The sequence below is a fragment of the Dermacentor albipictus genome, chromosome 3 (genome assembly GCF_038994185.2).
Source record: "Dermacentor albipictus isolate Rhodes 1998 colony chromosome 3, USDA_Dalb.pri_finalv2, whole genome shotgun sequence".
In the NCBI taxonomy this organism is placed as follows: domain Eukaryota; kingdom Metazoa; phylum Arthropoda; class Arachnida; order Ixodida; family Ixodidae; genus Dermacentor; species Dermacentor albipictus.
Window position 1 is genome coordinate 5752278 of NC_091823.1, and position 20559 is coordinate 5772836.

General features: G+C 44.1%; 1 protein-coding gene across 1 annotated transcript in view; it reads left to right on the plus strand.

Moving 5' to 3' along the window:
* ArgRS (arginine--tRNA ligase-like protein) overlaps window positions 1-20559 on the plus strand; it is an 82225-nt gene that overhangs the window by 46462 nt on the left and 15204 nt on the right. Inside the window, exons 8-11 of the mRNA XM_065454341.1 lie at window positions 106-284; window positions 5961-6070; window positions 12015-12120; window positions 20380-20493. Coding sequence (XP_065310413.1) covers window positions 106-284; window positions 5961-6070; window positions 12015-12120; window positions 20380-20493 — 509 coding nt within the window. The remainder of the gene's footprint in view (window positions 1-105; window positions 285-5960; window positions 6071-12014; window positions 12121-20379; window positions 20494-20559) is intronic.

Genomic DNA, 20559 nt, shown 5'->3' on the forward strand with positions numbered 1-20559 from the left:
AACGTACACATGCAGATGCGAGTTATTGCATAAATACGTCATTGCACTGAACCTTCCTCCAAGTGAAGAAAGTGTTTTCTTTACTGTACTATGTTTCTTGTACAGGGTTTCTGGAAGAAGACGATGGCCGCAAGGTGATGTTTGCAGAAAACATGCCAGTTCCATTGACAATCGTAAAAAGTGATGGTGGCTACACATATGACACATCTGACATGGCTGCGCTCAGGCATCGGGTCCAGCAGGAGAAAGCTGACTGGATCATCTACGTTGTGGATGCTGGCCAAGTGAGTCCTTTGACAGGCAGCTATGGTGAATCATTTTAAAATAGTGTGTTCTTGATTGGTAGTCATCGTGTTGAAGTCCAACACCTCCCTCATCATGGAACAACAATGCATTTTTTTCAAAACCCAGTTAGGAAGCGAGTATGCCTCATTGCGTTATGCCGCATTAAAGTAATCTGTGAAACCTCAGAAAATTTTGATCGCAGATGTGCACAGGAGAACTCACGAGCAGTGCTTCAGTGCTTTTCTACTCTTCCATTCACGATAAGCACTCCTTTGGTACTATCCACCTCAGGCATGAGTGTCAATGGCAGGAGTGTCAATGGGAATGTAAGAAAAAACAGGGGTTGTTTTGACAAAAGAAGTGGACTATGAGAGCTTTTGCCTGACCTTCTGACATGCTCTGAGAGACATGATGAGAAGACAAGACAAACATAATTTTTGTAATGACTCTTGGGACCCAGCCACACAGTCGAGTCCTTACGTGCTGGGGCAAATTGCACTTCAGTACCACGTAGGACATGCCAACTGCCTAAAGAGCGACAGCTGTGCAGTGAAGTGGTCGTATATGAATTATGCCGAGCACATGACAGAGGTCAACATCAAAGATTCATATCCCACTTAAACCAAAAATCAAAACAAAATAATGACAGTTCACCACCAAAAAACCGGTCTATCTAATGCACTTTGTGTCACATTTTTACTTTAGCTCCTTCCCTACCGTGGGGAAAATAGGTGTTTTTTGTTGGTTATGCCAGATTTTTTTTCTTAAGGAACTACTGCATTCAATATTTTTGGTAATACGTAAACAAAAAGCAGAATAAATGCATTTTTCACACATAAAAGTTTTATTAACGAGATATATATAATAAAAAAAAGATAAATTGCCTGAATCAAGATTGTGGGATAAAATTGAACAAAGTTTCTAAACACACGTCTGTATGAGGGGAAGTCAATAAGCAAAGGGACTTTTGCAATTTCTCGCGTTAGGGTTTGGTAACAATGCTAGTATCCAGCGCTGAATTACTGCCATCTGCAGCACTTCTTAGTGTCGTCTGCAACACTTCTATGAAACGTGTAACTCTTATTCCTGCATTAGCCGGTAGAGTGTAGCAAATCATTAAACATGGCAGCTTCATTGTCGATCTGCACCAAGGAGGAAATGAAGACAGTGATTCGCTTTTTGTTTGCAGAAAGTGTTAAACCTGCGGAAATTATTCGTTGAATGCAAGTGCAGTACGGTGACAGTTGTTTATCGCGAAGCAAGATCTACGAATGGATAGAGCACTCCAAACACGCAAGAACTTCTTTATGTGATGAGGAAAGATTGGGCAAGCCATTGACGTCAACGACTAAGGACAATTTGAATGTCGCTGACGGTATGGTGATGGAAAACAAACGAATCACAGTGAACGAAATCACTGATACTTCACCTATCAGTCATGGTTCAGCTAAATTTTCGGAGAGTGTGTGCAAGGTGGGTCCTGAAAGAATTGTCAGCGGAGCATAAGGCACAAAGGTTGGACGTCTCTTTTTAACATTTGGCCTGTTATCGTCACGAGGGAGATGAATTTTTACAGCAAATTTTTACTGCTGATGAAACTTGGGTACATCATCACAAACCGTAAAGTAAGGCTGCGAGCATGGTTTGGAAACACTCATCATCACCAGAAGTTAAGAAATTGAAATGTCGGCCGTCAGCTGGTAAAATGATGCTAGCACTGTTCTGGGACATGGAAAATGTGGTAGCCGTTCATTTCACCCCAAGAGGCAAACCTGTGAACAGTGAGAACTATTGTGATGGGTTGCTAACTAAACTGAAACATGCAATGAAATCCAAACATCGTGGAAAACTGTGAAAAGGTGTCATCGTGCAGCAAGGTAATGCTCGGCCACATTCTGCCAAACGGACGGTTGAAACAATAAAGGAGTTGGGATTTGAATTGCTGGAACACCCGCCATACAGTCCAGACCTGGCTCCAAGTGATTTTCATATGTTTGGACCATTGCAGGAAGTGCTCAGGGAAAGAAGATTTGCGACCGATGCAGAAGTCATTGATGCGGTGCAAAATTGGTTACAGGTGCAATTCAAAAACTTTTTTTCTGACGGAATAAAAAAACTTGTGAAACATTGGGCAAAGTGCGTTGAAATGCAGAGAGGTTATGAAAAAAAAAATTTATGTTTCAGTTTTCTATTATTAGAAGAAATGTACCTTTTCTGAAACGTCCCTTTACTTTTTGGCTTCCCTTCATATCTACTAAGAAAAAAAAATGTAACAAAACTGATGAGATATGCAAAAGATATTGCCGTCTAATAGGCACTATCTCCGAAAAAACTGAATTTTTTATTAAACGGGTCTTCCACGACAAAAATTGAACTGCAAGCACTACGTTTAGCCGTGCCATGCAAAAAGCAGTTCCTCAATGTAAAACATAGCAGCTCTTGCTTTCTGCTCGGTTTTTCTGTCGTAGCATTTCTTGCAGTTTCTAGAAGTCTTCATCTTGCCAGGCTCTCAAGAACTCCAAACGACAATGAAGACGGCCGAAAGCAAAACTAACCGCTCTGCGGCCACCATTGTTCCAGGCTGGTTTGCATAGTTGTTGCTCTCAGAGTCAAAGTCAGACAAAGAGGCAGCATCGTCAGGCTCACTGCTGCTAGATTCACCAATAAAATCAGCCACAGACTCTGTGGAATCACGCAATCTTTCAAAGCGCGTGCTTCTTCCGGAGGCTCCCATTTTTACTTTCTACTTTGACGATCGTGAGACATTGGAGCGTGTTCAAAAATCAGCGCCAAGTGGGAAAAAAAGCTAATTGCATAGGAAACAAAAATATAGTTCCCCTTCGTCACCTCCGATGATGCAATGCGTTCGTAAGCGGTGCAGAAGGTCTCAAAAGCGGCATTTCAAACCATCAATAACGGGCTAATGATGCCCAATGGGCATGGCAGGGAAAAGGTTAAACACTTCTGTGTACAAATTAGGGCTGAAAGTGGACTAAAACCAATATTTTGACATGTTTGCCATGCTTTCGTGATTTACAGTTCAAGAAGACCGAGACGAGGAAGAAAGTATGGACGACACAAGTCCTGTCTTTCATCTGAACGTTTATGGAAAACATATGCCAATATTAAACATTCAGTCGAAAGACGCTGCTCGTGTCATCCATACTTTTTCCTTGTCTCATGTCTTGCACTGTATCAGGAATTTGTTCCAGCTCTCCCACTACTTCATTCTCTTGTGGTGTTTTGGCAGATAATACCTACAGTGTATTGGGGCAAGAAAATTTTTATTGTTGACCACAGCTGTAGGACAGCCAAGTGAAATCATTCTACAGTCAAACCCACCTATAACAATATGCAAGTGCTAAGAAAACCTCATTGTTATAACCGATAATTGTCATAACCTGGTTGCACACAAAAAGCAGAGGGACAAACATTCAAACATTTTATTTAGACAAAAAGAAGCACAGTTGAACCCACTTATAGCAATATCGCTTTGAACGATGCAGTCGAACCTCCATTATGTTGCCCCTTCAACCAAGTTGAAGGGGAAACCAAAATTACTTTGTTATATCCATTATAACCGTTCATTGCAGTATATGCCCAATGGGTGCACATTTGTAAGCATGGAATAAGAAGACTGCTTTGTAGCCCATGGTATTGCTACATGGCCACGCATGTGATGAAATTTGAATGAAAGAACAAAAGAATCTACGGCGTGTGCAACACACGACTTAGCACGTGATGCAACAGCCTTTAGATAGCTGCCTTCTGTTTCCTTGCGATGGTCTTTCGCACTCGCTTTCCACTTAGCTCGTCATGGTCAAGCAGCACGTGGCACGTGCTGCTTGCCACCTCAATCACTGTTCGCTTGCCACCTCAATCACTGGTGTGATTGAGGTGGCAAGCGAACTTTGCCACGCCAGCTTGGCTTGGCCGGCTCGTGGGGTTCGAGATGCACTGATGCCAGTACGAACTCTAAGGCTGTGCCCAGCTGATAGACCACACAGCGCATCACAGGGAGAGGGAGAAAAGAATAGGGCTATTTTCTTTTACCTACGCTTCATGCAAGCTCGTGTAGATGAGTGTAGTGCCAGGCAGAGACTGTGACACCGCGTTCTACACTTGGCTCGCTGGGCTGTAGCCAATCAGACCAGACGACGCGTTGTCTTCTGCATCTGACATCCAGGCTGGCAGTATGTAATAAATAAAATAATAAATGTGCAGCGCGTGAAGACAGCTTCTCAATGCGTATAATGCAGTGTGTAGTCTGAAACAGCCTGCACCATCTGAGAGTATAATAATTTTATCTTCTTGGAAGATTCGCTCACCTTCCTCTGTGACACATAGTCGTACCAGCACTTTGTTACCGTCCTTGCAGTGAATATTCACTATCGTCGCTATATTAGTGCCAGTAGTCACAGGCAAAATGGTGCCACTCCTTTGCAATGCCAGTCTGGTCGTTGGGCGTCTGCTGCCTACAGTCAACAAAACCACAGTGTAGAAAGTGTAGTTTTCATGCTAAACTACAGCTATAAAAAATCGTTTTGTGTAGGTAGGTGGAGCTACACTTTTGTACACCAAGTAAACAAAAAATGTCGACTTCCTACGCTAGCTACACTCGTGTAGCCTGTGTAGGTAAAAAAATTACCCTAATGCATGACCTGAGCGTGACCCCCAGATTGCACCCGGAGGTCTCTGAGGCCAGGTCTAGCATGCATGGCGCTCTGTAGAGAAAGAGAGAAGTGAATGCACTTTTTCGCACTGCTGCACAATACTGGGCAGCATGGTGCATCTTGCACGTAACCCTCGAGATTGCGATGGGGAGATCTTGGAAGCCATACCCCGCTGCACCTGCCTGCGCGGCGTCCAGAAGCGCATGCACTAATCTTTCGCACCGCCACGCATAGCTGCGCAGCATGGCACGGTTTACGCAGCAAGGCATGTGCAAGGGAGAGAGGTCAGTGGAAAAGTGTGATAGTGAAGAGAGGCTTATGCGCAGATGTGCTGCTATGCGCGGCGGTGAAAAAGACTTATGTTGCTCGACGACATATTCGACGTGGAGAAGAGGTAGTTCTAAACTGCCGCGGCCAACGAGACGAGCGATCGGAGACGAATCTAGATCGTTTCAGATTGGCAGGACGACAAGTTCATTTTGTTAAAATGTGGCTTTAAATACACGGATTCTGTGAGGATTTCAAGGGGAATTTTATTAGTTTCGTTATTTTCATTATTTCGTTATATCCCATTTTATTATAATGAGGTTCGAGTGTACTCAAACGTAACAATGAGCAGCTGCCCTACCCTGAACTTTTGTGTGTTCTGTGTTAAAATAAACCACTTACTACAATGTTCCCATGCTCCATTATTGGCTTTAACAATTAAATCTGGCTACCCAGTGTCTGCACGAATAAAAAAATGAATAAGAATATGATTATTAGGTCCATAATAAATCATACAAACACCTTTCAGCCCATAATCACTTGCAAGTGTGAGCCAGCTATAAAATATGCACTGGCATCAGAACTTGGCATCCAAATTTGAGTCGCACTGTTGCATGCACTTGAATATGTGTATACATAAGGCAAAAGGCACATCCCAGTTTTTGTCTCATCAATCTTTTCATTTCTGTTGCTGTTGCATGCCTCACTCAAGAGCTCACCACTGTATTTTTTCAGGCACAGCACTTCAACACTGTGTTTGCCTGTGGACAAAGGGCCGGTTATGTAGACACTTCTAAGGTGCGACTGGACCATTGCTGCTTTGGCGTTGTACTGGGCGAGGACAAGTGAGTTGACTGCTAGAGCTGTGTGCTTGGCTTACAGAAAATGAGCTTTTTTAAAATGTTGCATTCGCATGCATGCAGAGCCCACAGGCTTTGCACGCATGTGGTGCACACATGTGTGCACTGAGTGAACACACTCAGTTTCTAATTTGGTACCAGGAGATCTTCTCTGGGGTCATTGCACGCAACATTCACAGCTATCACTGCCAATCCTATTGTGATAAGCATCTTTGCCTATCTGTTTCATAACGCACGGTGCTGTCAGAAGTGTAGCACATGCTTTTAATAGGCGATAATTGAAACGCGTTGCCGCTCCCTGCTGCAGACTGCGGTCGTACATGTTTTCCGGCCGTTAGATCCCATGTGAAGAAGAAAAGGCGTGAGGCGCGTGCGATCAAGAACATTATACTGCCACCCGTCTCACATGAAAACGACAGCGTGCACAGTTCCTTATTCCGATACCAGCAAATCTCCACCCAGGCCATCGCACGCCGCATTCACAGCTATCACTGTGTGGTGCATAGTGCCATTGGTAGCACGCTTTTAGTAGGTGTAGGTGATAATCCAAACGTGCTATTGACCAGGATGAGGGCAGACTCCACCAGATTTAGAGAAATTCTATATTACTATAAAGATAGTCATCGCCGATATCCTATGCCTGCTAAGGGGCTCGGCAGGGCGAATGAACACATGCTCCTGAGACTTTTCACTAACACTGTGTTATGTCCAGCTATCTGAAACAATTTGACCCTATGGTCACCGGAAGGTGCCAGCACTGTGGCAAGGTAGCAGACACCTACCACATGGTATTGGCCTGCCAGCGAAATTCAGCCTTAACCCCCAACCCCAACCCTACATGAGAGGACTGGGAGGCAGCCCTGCTATACTCAGGCCTTCAGGCCCAAAGGGCCTTCGTCCAGAGAGCTAGGACGGTGGCTTTGACCAATGGGGTCCCGGACTAGGGACACCAACCAGTATGTGGGTTCCCCCTAGGGGGTCCACACCTCCTTTTATTATGCAATAAAAGCTTTTCACCACGACCATCACCACCATCACTGTTCCCTGCTGCAGGTGGCACGAATTGGCCATCACGTTTCGCTTCGGCAGTATCCGGCGCTGCCCTCTTAAAATACCACGCAATAGGAAAACAACAAAATGCGTCTTGAGCTACCGGAGCATTAGCAGTTAACGATTGTTGGCGTCTCATACCACAACGATCTGCACGACGCTTCGCATTACGGAGATGTCAACTATGGTTGAGTGCATCAGATTTTTTAGTTATTTCAGATCATACATTTTCCCGGTTAGTATGTTTTTTCTTGCGTTTTTTTCCAACATGTATGAACGAGATTCTGCTGTACATGCCTCTGAAAGCTCACACTTGGCATTCTTTCCTACTTCTGTTTAAAATTTTTATTCCCTGAAACTATCTTACTAGAGTTGTGGAGTGGCAACTCGGGAGTTGGAATGATTCTGTGGATTGATTCCAGTATCATTTCACATTTTTAAACAACTGGAATGGAATGTGAATGGAATGGTGGCGCCAGTCCAGCAGATGGATTGGAAATGGAAAGGGAGCCAGAGATTCTGGAATGGAGTTAGAATGTATTGGGCACATAGCCAGGAGCGCTATATCGATGTTAAGCAAGACTACAAAACCGGTAAATAAACTAATTGGAGTAATCTCTTTGTCAAATCATTATGTTTCTCAATGTTTACTCAAAACAGCTTTTTCAGTATCTACCTACAGGCGACTACCTCTGCTACAGTAACCGTAAATAACCCAATTTTTCTACACATTCTACACTTCTGATGATCCAGAAAGCTTTCATCATGACAATGTCGGAGTGTATTTAAGGACAGCGACTTATAGGTAGAGTTGACTCCTTAGTTTTAGTGAACTCCTTAACATTTATTTATGGAGTTAAGTTGCCAAGAATTATTAAGTTTAGCAAGAGCATGCTTGACCTATGACTAAGAGATGCAAACAAAGAACAGCCATGCCACAAACTGTTGCACTCTACACGAGTCCACGATTAATTGTAAAGTGCAACATGTTTACTCACAAACTGTCGAGCATCCAGATGTCGCAATAGCAGGTGGTCATAAAGGTGTGCTGTAAAAAATGGTGCTCATTAATATGTAGTAAATCTGAAAAAAAAAAAGGCAGCAGACTTCAGTGATTCTTTAGGCTTGAAACCCATTGGTTGCAACAGCAACATTCTCCAACCGTGAAGACTGCAATCTTAATCTTGCTTGCCTGGTTTTTGCTCGTGTAATTGGGCTTACATACTACGGCATGCAAGCTGTAGAGCCGTAGGCTCCGCTGCTCAGCTTTGTATATGACAATCTCACGTGAGGAAGAGAGTTGGCAGGTTTGATTCTTGATGGTTTTCTGAAGACAAATTATGCGCCAGCTTGTTTGTCCCACGTTAGACCTTCCACAGGAAAGTGGGGTTGACAAAGTGATTGTAATCTTTTACTACAAGCAAGTTGTTTTTGTTCTCCTCATCTGCCTTTGTTCATCTTACCTTTTATGTTTTGTAGCGCTATCTCAACAGCAACGATAACAGTGTAGAAAAACAGAACAAAGCCGTAAAATTTCATAACGTCGATTGCCTATTCTGTGCGGGCACATATGTTTTTTGTGAGCAATAAATGATATAGGGCATAGGTTTTCAGCTGCACTTCTCACTATTTTCAGGTGCGCTTAGCCCAGTGGCAATAAATTCTCTGCTTGAAGGCAGAATCAACCTAACACACATGATCAGGGAATTTATGAACCTGATATTTAGGAGCTTGTGGTACGAGTTTTAAGAATGAATTCTTCCCCTGTCTGTTATAAACGTCTAAAACGTAATTTATCATGATCTGGTATGTTCTCATAATAGCTATAACTTCAGTTTTAAAAAGTGAACCATGAACTTGCATGCAGTTTTTTTTTCTGTGTCTCTCTTTCTGTGTGTATGTGTGGGGATCTCATGTGCAGATTACATTCACACTTAGAAGTGCAGAATTGCTAAAAGATGAAAAAATAAATAAATAAAAGAAGGCAGACGTGTGCAATTTCGCCAAATCACTACACAGTGAAGATAGCCTGAGACACAGAAGCTGCTGCACTCAGTGTCCACTTTGTTATAGCCTCAGATCACTGTTCTTTGGCAAAGAGCTGCATCCAGTTCCTGGATGCTGACATTGTTTGTAGAAACAGAATGGAGCTGCATCCAGGAACTGGATGCAGCTCCATCCTGTTTTCCATTCTCCAATGGTGCCAGTGTAAGAGTTATGGCTTGACATTGTAACTAGCCATAACTGTTATACTGGCAGCATTGAATGTGTGACTGCTTGCAACTAACAATTGTAAAATAACTAGGCTTATGTGAATATAAATCTGGGTTTTAAATGAATAGCGATAAGTATGTAACAGTTTCAAAGTGAATGTAGTTTGAATGGCAGGATTTACATAAAACCTTGACACAAGTGCCACATGTTGGCAAACTCAAAGAAAAATGTTGATTTACTTCCAAAGAATGCAGCAATTTCATCCCTAGAATAAGTGTGCTTACCAAGTACTGTTATTCAAATATTTTCATGCAAAAATGCAAGTTCAACACTTTTTTAACAACTCAACAGCACAGAAAACTTCACAGGCTTTTGCTTAATGTCTACTACTTGAAGCTTCACGATAGTTGAAGCCGCAGGAGCATTTCATGTTTGCTTGTTGCAATGTAGGTGCTAACGCGAAGTGCGACCTTGACTGCATGACGCCCGCAGTTCAGGCTGTGCTGAGAAAACTGCCAGGCTTACAAAGCAACACAGAGAAAGTACAGTGGAATGCAAAGAGCCTACAATGGAAATTGGGGAGATAGGGTTTTTGTGTATGCAAAGCCGCTTAGGCTTAAGTACTCTATTTCTAAAACTTCCTATTAGGGCCTTTCTCGAGATTTCGTTTGAGTTGGTACAAGATGCATTGAAGTAATTGTCGGCACCATTCCTGGCACTTTGTGTTGATAGCCAGCTTGGCAAAGCAGCAGAGACGCTGTTGGCTGTATACGCTGACGTATCCAGTGCCTAGTCGCGCGGAATCCTGTGGAGGTGTTAGTATCTCCAAAAATGATCACCCGAGAATACTGCTACAGCTCGCTGTGCTCTCTGCCTATCTGTGAGATCAACAGTGACAGTAGAACCTCATTCCATTTTTCGAGCTATGGTCTAAAGTGCCAGTCACGTTCTAGTTTTGATCGAGTAATGTGCATTAGCTTCTCGTGTGTTATGTCTCCCATTCCAGGATGCTAAGTTCGTAAACTTCGACGAAGCATTGCGAATGCTGTGGCATCCAATGTTGACCGCTGCATGTCTGCACTGAAGACATGCCAAGCAAATGCAAGATATCAACAAAGTCGATGTATCTGCCAAAGAAGTGCAGGAAGAGTGAACATTTAGTTTGAGAAAAGCACGGCCAGAGATGCTTGGTCTCTCTGGCCTGCTACTCTACATAACGGAAAAAGAGGAGGAAAGAGAGAATGCAGATGATAGTGTACAGTGAACTATGTAGGTGTGCAATATGCAGACATGTTCTGCATACAGCGAGTAGCATGGCCTGCACGACAGAGGCACCTGTCGTGCAGGCCTACTGGTGAAGCCATACACTGTTAAAAATGGCAAGAGTGCTTTTGTTGTAGCAGTGCGCTTTGAGCAAAATTAATCTGGAGTCCCCCACTATGACGTGCCTTATAATCAAATCGTGGTTTTGGCATGTAAAACCCGAGAATTCAATTCAGTGCACTTTGAGTGTTGTTCTGTGGACCCAGAATGTTCCACTCCAAAAGAGGTCTGTCGTTTAAACAGGCAATGGGGGTATAAAGTGATGGATGTTTTTTGCAGTAATCACAGCAATTGCAGAAGGCCTCTGGAGTATCACATGCCTGACAGGTGGTTTTAAGGATGCTGTGGCACGAATGGGCACTAATTTCAGCTATCATAAATATGTGCACTGCGATGATGGCATTAGTACATTAAAAGCACTGATTGTCTGAAGTATTGTTGCCAATTTCAACATGGCCCGTAACATTGTAAGCAAGGAAGAGGTACATGAAAGTATAAGTGGTCATTTCACACGTCTGTTTGTAGACACTGTCGTGACCTTTGATGCTGTGCCTGTTACACGGCTGCATGGCGACTTAAAAAGGGCTGAGAGTGCTCAAAAGAATGCTGCTACTATAATTGAACATTCGACTCAAGTGCCAGATTGAAATTGAAAGCTTCGTTTCGTGTGATTGACGGCTATGACCGCTACAGAGAGGAGTGTTTAACTTTCATTATAATCATCAGGTAGTCAGCATTATTAAGGGGGTTTTAAAAAGCTTGTTAGCTTTTCATTTATCTTCAAATGAAGCTTTATGTGGAAGTAATTTTTTGTCTGATCTGTAGTGCTGCTGCCTGCATTATCAGAAGTTATAATTTGCCAGACCATGTATTTTCTTTTCTGTGATCCTCTAAAAACACATCAGTAATATCCTACTGTATTTAGTTGTCTCGTAGTCTGAATAGCCTTGATGAGCCTTCTGATCTCGGTGCTCAATGTGCTGGTTATTCTATAGCGTCATTTCCTTGTAACCGTTGGATTGAGAATCATTTTGAATCATTGAGAATCATTGCTCAAAACATTTTGAGCTATGATCCCCATTGCAGCCATTTATAAAATATGGTAATCTTGGTATATACATAATCAGCATGCGACACACAGGGTAGTGGCTGACCATTTTTCTTTTAATTTTTGCATTCTTCAGAAAGACTGCTGATAGCAGAGCTACCAACAGCAGTGTAGATCTATGAGCAATACTACTTTTAAAGTGAGACTTGCCTTTAAAGTTAAATATTTGCTTCATAGGAGGACACGCCTTGTGTTTTAATGTGCACCGCTATTTAACATTGTGGTTGTGTGCAGGAAGAAGTTCAAGACACGCTCTGGTGACACAGTCAAACTGGCAGACCTTCTTGATGAGGGACTGCAACGTTCAATGCAAAAGCTGCTTGAAAAAGAGAGAGAAAAGGTAAGCAAGCTTTCTGTCAGAGGATTCTGCATGGGTGTTGTTGAGATGAATGGCAACATGGGGATTGCATTTTTAAAAACAGGGAGTTCTCATTTCGTTTTTCTTCCTGTGGTTTGCTTTTTAATGCCCAATTTGACATGACAAAAAACAAGTCGAGCCACGTTAAAGGGCCCCTTATTAGGAAAAACAAATCAATCCGAATTGGTGAATTGCACTTTTGCAGCACTTCGCAAGCCAGAAAGGCACAAAAACAAAATATGAGACTTGTATGTTCCCACACTATCTCCCCGTGACATCACAGATTTTGATATCTGCTCAGGAGTACAGTCCCCTGAACCATCTCTGACATTTTTTAATCCATTTTATGTAAACACGCGCTGTAGGGACGCCACAGATAAAAACAACAATCCAATGCTTGCCTTGCAAGTGCCCCCTTCATGCATATTGATGTCAACAGGGTGCTCCAGGTGATGTCACCTGGGTAAACGCTGTCTATTAGTCGATCTCTGAGAACCTACGACTTCTGGTTCGCCCATGCAGTTGACGTAGCCACACGTCTGCTCTTCTTCATGTCGCTTGCTTGTCGTGTGCACATAAGTTGCGTGTTCTGGTTTATTATTCGCAGCGACAAATCGCTTGCATTTCAAGTACACATTTACAAAAGTCAAAATGCAACAGAATAAACAAAATCCAAGTCTTTCTCTGCACCGACGCGATGCTTCAGCTTTTGTTTATCTTGGAGGCGCTAGTGATCGATAATCTGCAAGTGCCAATTGCACGTCTCTCCAAAACATGGTGATATGGTATCATGCTGCAGGCCTGGCGGAGCGGCGGCAGGCAGCAGAGCTTCCTTCATTCGTTCGCTTGCTCTTTCTCTTTGTGTGGTGGTTCTTGGATCTCTAATAGCATATTGTAAACAGAATGGGCAGTGGTCGCATATCATTCATAACACAGGGTCCATCACGGAACAGCTTTGCAGGAGCAACAGTGGGTAGCCAAAAGCCATGGAGTTGTAACTGGAAGGGGACAGTGTCTTGAATCAAGAAGAAAGCACGGATTTGACATCAGTAATGACATACTATAGTAGGATATAACTTAAAAAAAGAGCAGTTGGCAACTAAGGCACACAAACTGCACGGGGTTGTTACTCCACCAGCCAACCACAGAAGCAAACAAAATTGTCGCCATGCGACCATTTCAAAATGGCGTCGTACTTGATACCTCTGGAGCGTCTGCTGTTCTTGAAGAGCCTTTCCATCGGCTGAAGCAATGAGGCATGCAACAGACCAGCAAAGTGTATGGAGTCTGAGCATTTCGCTCTTCAAAAGTCCTCAGTACAGTTAATTTCACTGCTGACCCCGTTTAACTCATGAAACTTCACTGCCAACTGAAGTGAAACTTGACTATAAATAGTTGCAGCGTAGCAAGCGTTTTATTTCAGTTCAATAAAGAATTGGGCTTTTACCGTTACACTAAATAGACGAGTGAAAAAATACATAATTATGCACTTATAATTTTATTTTTGTGGTTACCGCCTTATTTAGGTAACAGGGAAAATTTGAATTACAAACTATTTGCAGCCTCGCGGAGGAACAGTGGCTGGCAGTTATAAGGGCATGGGCAGGGCTTTACTGCAGACTTGAGTTGTATCCGACTATAGTGTCCATGTACCATTTATTTATTTATTTATTTATTTATTTACTTACTTACTTATTTATTTATCTATTTCCAATACCTTCAAGGCCCAAAGACATTGCAGAAGGGCACATGGAACAATACAGACAGTGAACAGAACAAAACAGCAAAATCATGAGCCATTCCACTCAATGAAGGTGGATGACCAGTGAAGCTGTACAGCACACAACAAAGAGGTGACACAGAATTTTGGACAGTATGAACACATGTACAGTCGAAGCCACTTATAACAATATTCAAGTGCCCCAAAAATTACATTGTTATAACCGATAATTGTTATAACCGGGTTGCATGAAAAAATCAAATAGGGGCATGGCAGAGCTGATGTGAGAAAACTATAATGGCGAGGAGGCCAGTGCCCCTCCCCACCACCTTCCTCCATCCGGCTGCCGATTGTGTTCACTCGTTTAACTGCTTCCTAGGCACTCCTATCGCATGTAACAAGCCTTAGCTGTCGGCATTAAAGAATGGCACTGCTGCAAAAAGGGGTCACGGATGGCAAGCAATATGCGAGCACCGCCAAGGCATTATTTGGTGGCCCCAAAAGGGGCCTTTTAAAAATTGCGAGAAGGCTGCCACGGCAGTCATGTCAGCTTGAGAAATCCAGAACAAACACTGAGGCGAGATCGCCACAAGCATCTTGCCTCATACTTCTCGCTGGCTTGCCTACGTCCTTCAGCCTTGCATACTTTGCACAAAGCTTGTCGACATCCTTCTCCAAGGCATCCAGGTACTCCATGTAGTGCAGCGGAAGGTTGCTCGTGAAAATGAAGCCCCGCTATCTAATGCAAGCATGTTCGTGACAATTGCCTCATTGGCTAGAAGCACTTAATTTCCAAATCTATAGCCCTGTGCTTTCTTTTCACTGGCAACGTCATGCATTGCCGATGATCAGCGGGCACATCAGCCATCTTCTGTGCAGCAGCGAGTCAAACGAACTGTTGGCCAAACAAGGCTGAGAAACCGCGTGGCCGGGAACGATTTCGACGCAGCTAACAAAGACGAACGGGAGTGATTAAGTTGTTTGCAGATTTGGGCTAAATGAGGAGCCAGCCAGCAACATGCAAGCAATCTGCAAGTAGTGCAGTTGACGCGGTCGATTCATGTTTTGAAGGGTGGGGCGTCTTATAGCTATGGGCGCAGCCCGTTCGTGCTCGGAGGGGTGGAAGGGCGATTGTAGAGAGGCACGCGGAGATAGCTGGCAAATCAGTGAGTGGCGGCTGTTGAAGCAGTGGTCCATCATGCAGTGGCTTGAATTTCTCATTTTCTTTTTTTCTTTTCAAGGGTTTCGCATTTCGTTACCTTTCGGCTCGGGCACCCAGCAGCCAGGCTTCGTCGTTATAACCGATAATGTGGCATTGGGGCATTGTAGTAAGCAGGATATTTCTCCATGGAAAACATACAGAAGATGATGGTGCAGCAGCTTCTCATTATTATAACTGATACATTGTTCAAACCGGTATCGTTATAAGTGGGTGCGATAGTATTTATTAACGCAAGAGCGTTAAGGAGCCCGTGTTGCAAAAAATCTGGTATTGGCGTTCCGCGTCTGCATCGTTTCAGCAAAAAAAGATTTTCAAACCACGCACATCCAGGCCTTCCTCGTGATGCAAAGCATTGACTGAACTAATTGAATTTGTAAAGCTAAAATATGTAGAAAAATAGTGAACTACGACTTACACACAACCTACAGACATGATAGCTCTCATATTGTAATTTGAATATACGAAAAAACATAATTCTGTCATGCGAAAACTCAAATAAACACCTTTTCCAGCATTTCTACAATGCATAGACTGGAGACGGCATCTGCCGTTTGCGCATGCCGGCGTGTAAATATCTCTGAGTTCATGAAGTGGCATGCCCACTTCCTTGAAACACTTCCAGATGGCGCTCGCCTCCGCCGTATCGCGGCCCATGCAAGAGGCTGCAATTCTATGAGAAAGCCCGCCTTCGTGCATAGCGTTCACTGCGAGCGTTTCCTGGTAAACATTACTGCTACATACGCTGCAGTTGCCAGAAAGCATGAGAAGCAGCCAGGGATCTTTGAATACTGTCGCGTTACACTCTTAAAGACGAAGCTGAAGCATCCTCCAAATTTTTTTTGTACATCTGCATTCATTCGTGTTATACATTCATTATACAGTTTACGCTCGTTACAATGTAGCCGCGTACAGCAGACTTTCGGATATAGCTAACCACATTTCAACCTTAGTTTACTCTATTTTATTAATGCGACGAAGTTTGCTTTTAATGGACCGCGCTACAGCAGTCTATTGGCTAAAGCAGACGAAAATAGCGGCATTTTTTGTCAAAATTGGTCATATAAGACGGACTTTTACCGTGTTGACACAGGCTTGGGAGGGTAAGCCAACGATCGTGGCTCAATATCGTGCACGTGAGGGAGGAAGGTGGGGCGCCAGCGCACTGTCTTTTTTCGTACGCGAGGCACGAGGGGGGGGGGGGGTTGTAGAGGCGAAGGGGGTTCTACTCTGGCGGCTGCTGCTTGTGGCATTGCTGCCGTGTCTTGAAAGCGATCTGCGATGTGGACAAAGTGCATGTGCCTAGTGCTGGTACCTTCGTATGCACTGTGATTTCGACATTGCCACAAAAAGTACTTCAATGCATTCAGCAGAAGTGGAATTATTTGCAATCAAACACGGCCTTTGCTGTGCTCCCGTTCCTTCTTCAATGCCTTGCACTGCGAAGGCAATGGCGTAGTGGGGCATGCCCACAGTGCTTCGCCTTCTAAGTGTCACCGGAGTGCGGGGTTCAAATTTCATTTTGGATGTTAACTTAAACGCCACGACTTCTGCCTTTGGTGGCTACGATGTGCTAAACATAAGCCAAATGCGGTTATCCTCAGAGAGCCGCAGTGCGCTTAGCCAGTGTACCCGTGGTGGCACCTCGCGGCGTTTACATGGGGATGCCATGTAGCCGACTGCAGCTTGATGTCAGCTATCGGCCAATAGTAGCCGTCTGAGGGAATGACGAAATAAAGCATCCAATGATGAAATAAAGCGTCCAGGAGAGAGTGAGAACAGGGTCTTCTGTTGAAAAGAGAGCATCTGAGAGAAAGGTGACTTCGCAATCCACTTGCAAGCCCCACGCACTGCGTACAACAGCAAAACTTGTCTGAGCAGCATATTGTTGCGTAGGAGTGACAGTGAATAACACAGCAGCAAATCTGTGAATTGTGGAACTAACTTTTATTGGGCGAGCTTGTGCCCACAAAAGTAAGTTGCACTCAAAGCACAGTGATAGTGACGAACATGGTTGGCAATCATCGAAAATTTGATCAGCGGGTCAAGCGCAACAGCTTTTATACATGAGTCATCAATGGTCCCAGAGAAATCGCTGGTGCCCGCGTGTTTTCCAGAAAGCACTACACAATTTGCAACGCGCGTACATGCGATCAGATTAGACAAAGTTCGCTGACAACAGACAGCGGATAGACCCATCGCTAATATTCGAGAAACTTCTGATACGTGTCAGAATGCTACCTGTGGGCTATGTTATTTCACCAAGCCTGAGGGGTGGTTCGGGCCCCTTTAATACATTACGCAATAGAAAAACGACAAAGTGTGTATCGGCTCATTTGGCCTTCACACGCATTGGCATCTCATGCTCCAATGCGATTCTCACCACATGGGCACGTAAAAACTTCCCACCTAAATGCTCCGCCCGAAGAAACTGCTGACCCAGACTGAATTTAAGGAGTGCAAATGTAAGCTTGCCGAGGCAGCAGAATGGTCGGGGCGCTTGAGCATGCATCTGTGCATCTGTGTTTGCAACGATTCACAGAAGGCTTTGCATTACGTCGATGTAAACTACAATTTAGTCTGCCAAAATTTTTAGTGACTTTGGGTCATACGTTTTCCTGATTAGTATGTTTTTCTCAGAACGTATGAATGAGGTTCTACTATATTTCAGTGCTATTGCAAGTTGGTGACACGCATCATGCACTGACTAAAACAATTGAAAAAATATGAATGGAATTACCTCATCCCAAGTTGCAAATCATAGTAAATCGCCCCTGTTAGGCAGATACCATCACTCAGGGGGAACTGCACTTCCCAGGCACATGTTTTCCCTGGATGAGCAAGTAACAGGAGCTTGCTGTGGCTACCAGCACGAGAGGAAAGCGGTAATGAAGCATTGGCGGGAGGATCAAGCGAGGCATCAGATCGCCCTGAGCAAAGACCTAGAGAAGATATGCTGTATTTTAAAATAAACTCAGTTTTGAAACAGTCCTCTCACCCTAACATGGCGAAGAGGACATCTTAAACAAACCTGTGCAGACAGGCCACGAAATCACAGAAACATCCAGTGATTCCGTAATGAAATCAACGTACGAGCAATGAAAATGCAGTCATCAGTGAATTCAGGATTACCGACTGAATAAGGCCTATGATTGGGAAACAAGAGTGAGCGTTGACTCATATATATAAAAAAATTAATTCTGTTATTGCTCATGGCAATACCATGCTGCATACAGATACTATACCATCTTCCAGAGACCTAAATCATCTGGACTGGGACACGAGTGCGTGGCAGGGAACAAAGTGGCCAACGCGACAGCCCAAGAACATCTTTCAATCTGGGCTCTCCTGCCAGAGGGGACCTGAAAGGTGACGAGACAGGAAGCCATCTCGAAGAAATAAACCAGTATTCTACAGCACCATAGACTCAGATGAAGAATGTACCCACTACCTCACCTGAATCTCAACAGAGAAGACACAGTTATTTAGAGGACTGCAAACTAACTTCTATGTTAACGGTATCCCATTGCATAGGATATCTACAATGCAATTTGTGTGCCTCTGCAAGTTTTGCGGAATCCTAGGTACCCCGTGCTACTTGGTAATAGGGTGCTTGGGGCCCACAGGACCTCTGCAAAAACCAAATGGGGCAGATAAAAAAGAAGTAAAGCCAGTTCCACGCTGTGAAAGCTGTCAAAACAGCGAAACTGGTGGTCATTTTCTCAAGTGTGAACTCATGTTTCGAAGGATTTTCATGAAAGTCTTTTGTCTCGTCATCGTTTCGCTAGATTCTATCTTTGATTCCAGATTGCACACTCTTCAGTTGCGTGGGGTTGTGGTCAAACCACAGTCTATGACCCATCTTGCAGCTGTGGCCGCACTCGCGGCCAAGACATTCACTCTACCGTCCATCGGCATCCTCCGTGGAAGGAATCTCTCTGTGTCGACGTCTCTGCTCAGCCTCCTACTCTCGATGTTGTGGATTAGCTTGCCTCTGCTGGCGCTTGGCTTGGGTTGTCTTCTCTTGAAAGTGGGGGTTGGCTTGCCTCCACAGGCGCTTGGCTTGTGCTTCTCATTCTCAATCCTCGGCGGTAGCGGCTTCCCTCTGCTGGTACTGTCGCTCTCATGCGAGCTTCTGCTGCTGCTCGCACCGAGCGGAATCCATGGGGCGGAAGGGCGTGCACCGGCAAAACGCCTGTTCCTATACCCGTCTCCTCCCCCTCCCCTTGCATTTGCTCTTATTGGTCCGCTCCTCCCTTTCCACCCCCACCCCCGCGGCATGCCCTCTGGCGGTGAGTTTTGGAACCTACCCCCTTGCATGACACCGCATGCTGGACGGCGAATGCTCGACTCCACTGTTAAAAAACCCCCGAATGAGAGAAAACAGAAGAGGGCAAGGAAGAACTGTGAGAGGTCATGCTGTCTTGCAGAGGGCTGGATGACCAGTGAAAGTTGGTGGACTGGGCCAGGGTGGCAGCGAGAGCCCATGGATTCCTGGAATGAGAAAATCACCCACCCGAGGGAAAGAGAAATCTTTCTCTATCGCTAGTTCAGAATTAAACATTTATTTTTTTCTCTCTCTTGCCGAGTTTTGGAATTCAGTACGAAGTTTCTGGCGAAATGTCCAGCCAATAGGCAGCAAGCATCACTTGTTAATTTAGCATTCTATAGGTCGAACAAGTTAGCACATGACTTGCTTTCTTTTGAAAGCATGGTAAGAGGAGACAGATGGATGCAAGATTTCTGGTTGCAGTGGTGTCACACATGTGATACAAAGCAAATAAAATGTACACCTATGGTTCACATATGACAAGAGCTGTCTGTACAAATTCCAAATGAAGCCCTAGGTGGTTTGGAGTGAAGCACACTTCTAGTTTTGTGCCTGGGGTTTTCCCTTTACAGCTGAAAAAGTTTCTGCAGTATATTCTTTTTCTTTTCATTGATTATGCTTATTCTTGAGGTGTTTTGCACATTTAGATTAAAAATAATCAATTTTTGGGGGGTATTTATATGTGCCGTCAAAAGTTTAACAGAGGTTTTGTTGTGCTTGCTTTCAATGCATGTTTTAAATTTGTAGGTGCAGCAGGCCTTTTGTTTGTGTGTCTTTCCTGGCTTACCAAGATTCTTTTCACAGTAAGAGTGGTGTTTTTCGTATTGTATAAGAGTAATTTACTAACACAGGTGTAATCGATTTTCTCTTTAGGGTCCCTTTAAGGTATTTTCCTGTTATACCCCATGAGTGAGCCTGATGTCTGGTGCTGGCGCAAAGTGCAATGCAGCATGGCATGTGCCCTTTTCGCAGGTGCTGACACCACAAGAACTGAAATGTGCACAAGAGGCTGTAGCCTATGGGTGCATCAAGTATGCAGATCTCTGCCATAATCGTGTCCATGAGTATGTGTTCTCGTTTGACCGGGTGAGCCAAGCCTTTGATTATTTAATAGATAAGACTGCGGTGGAGAATTAAGAAATTATGTGTGTC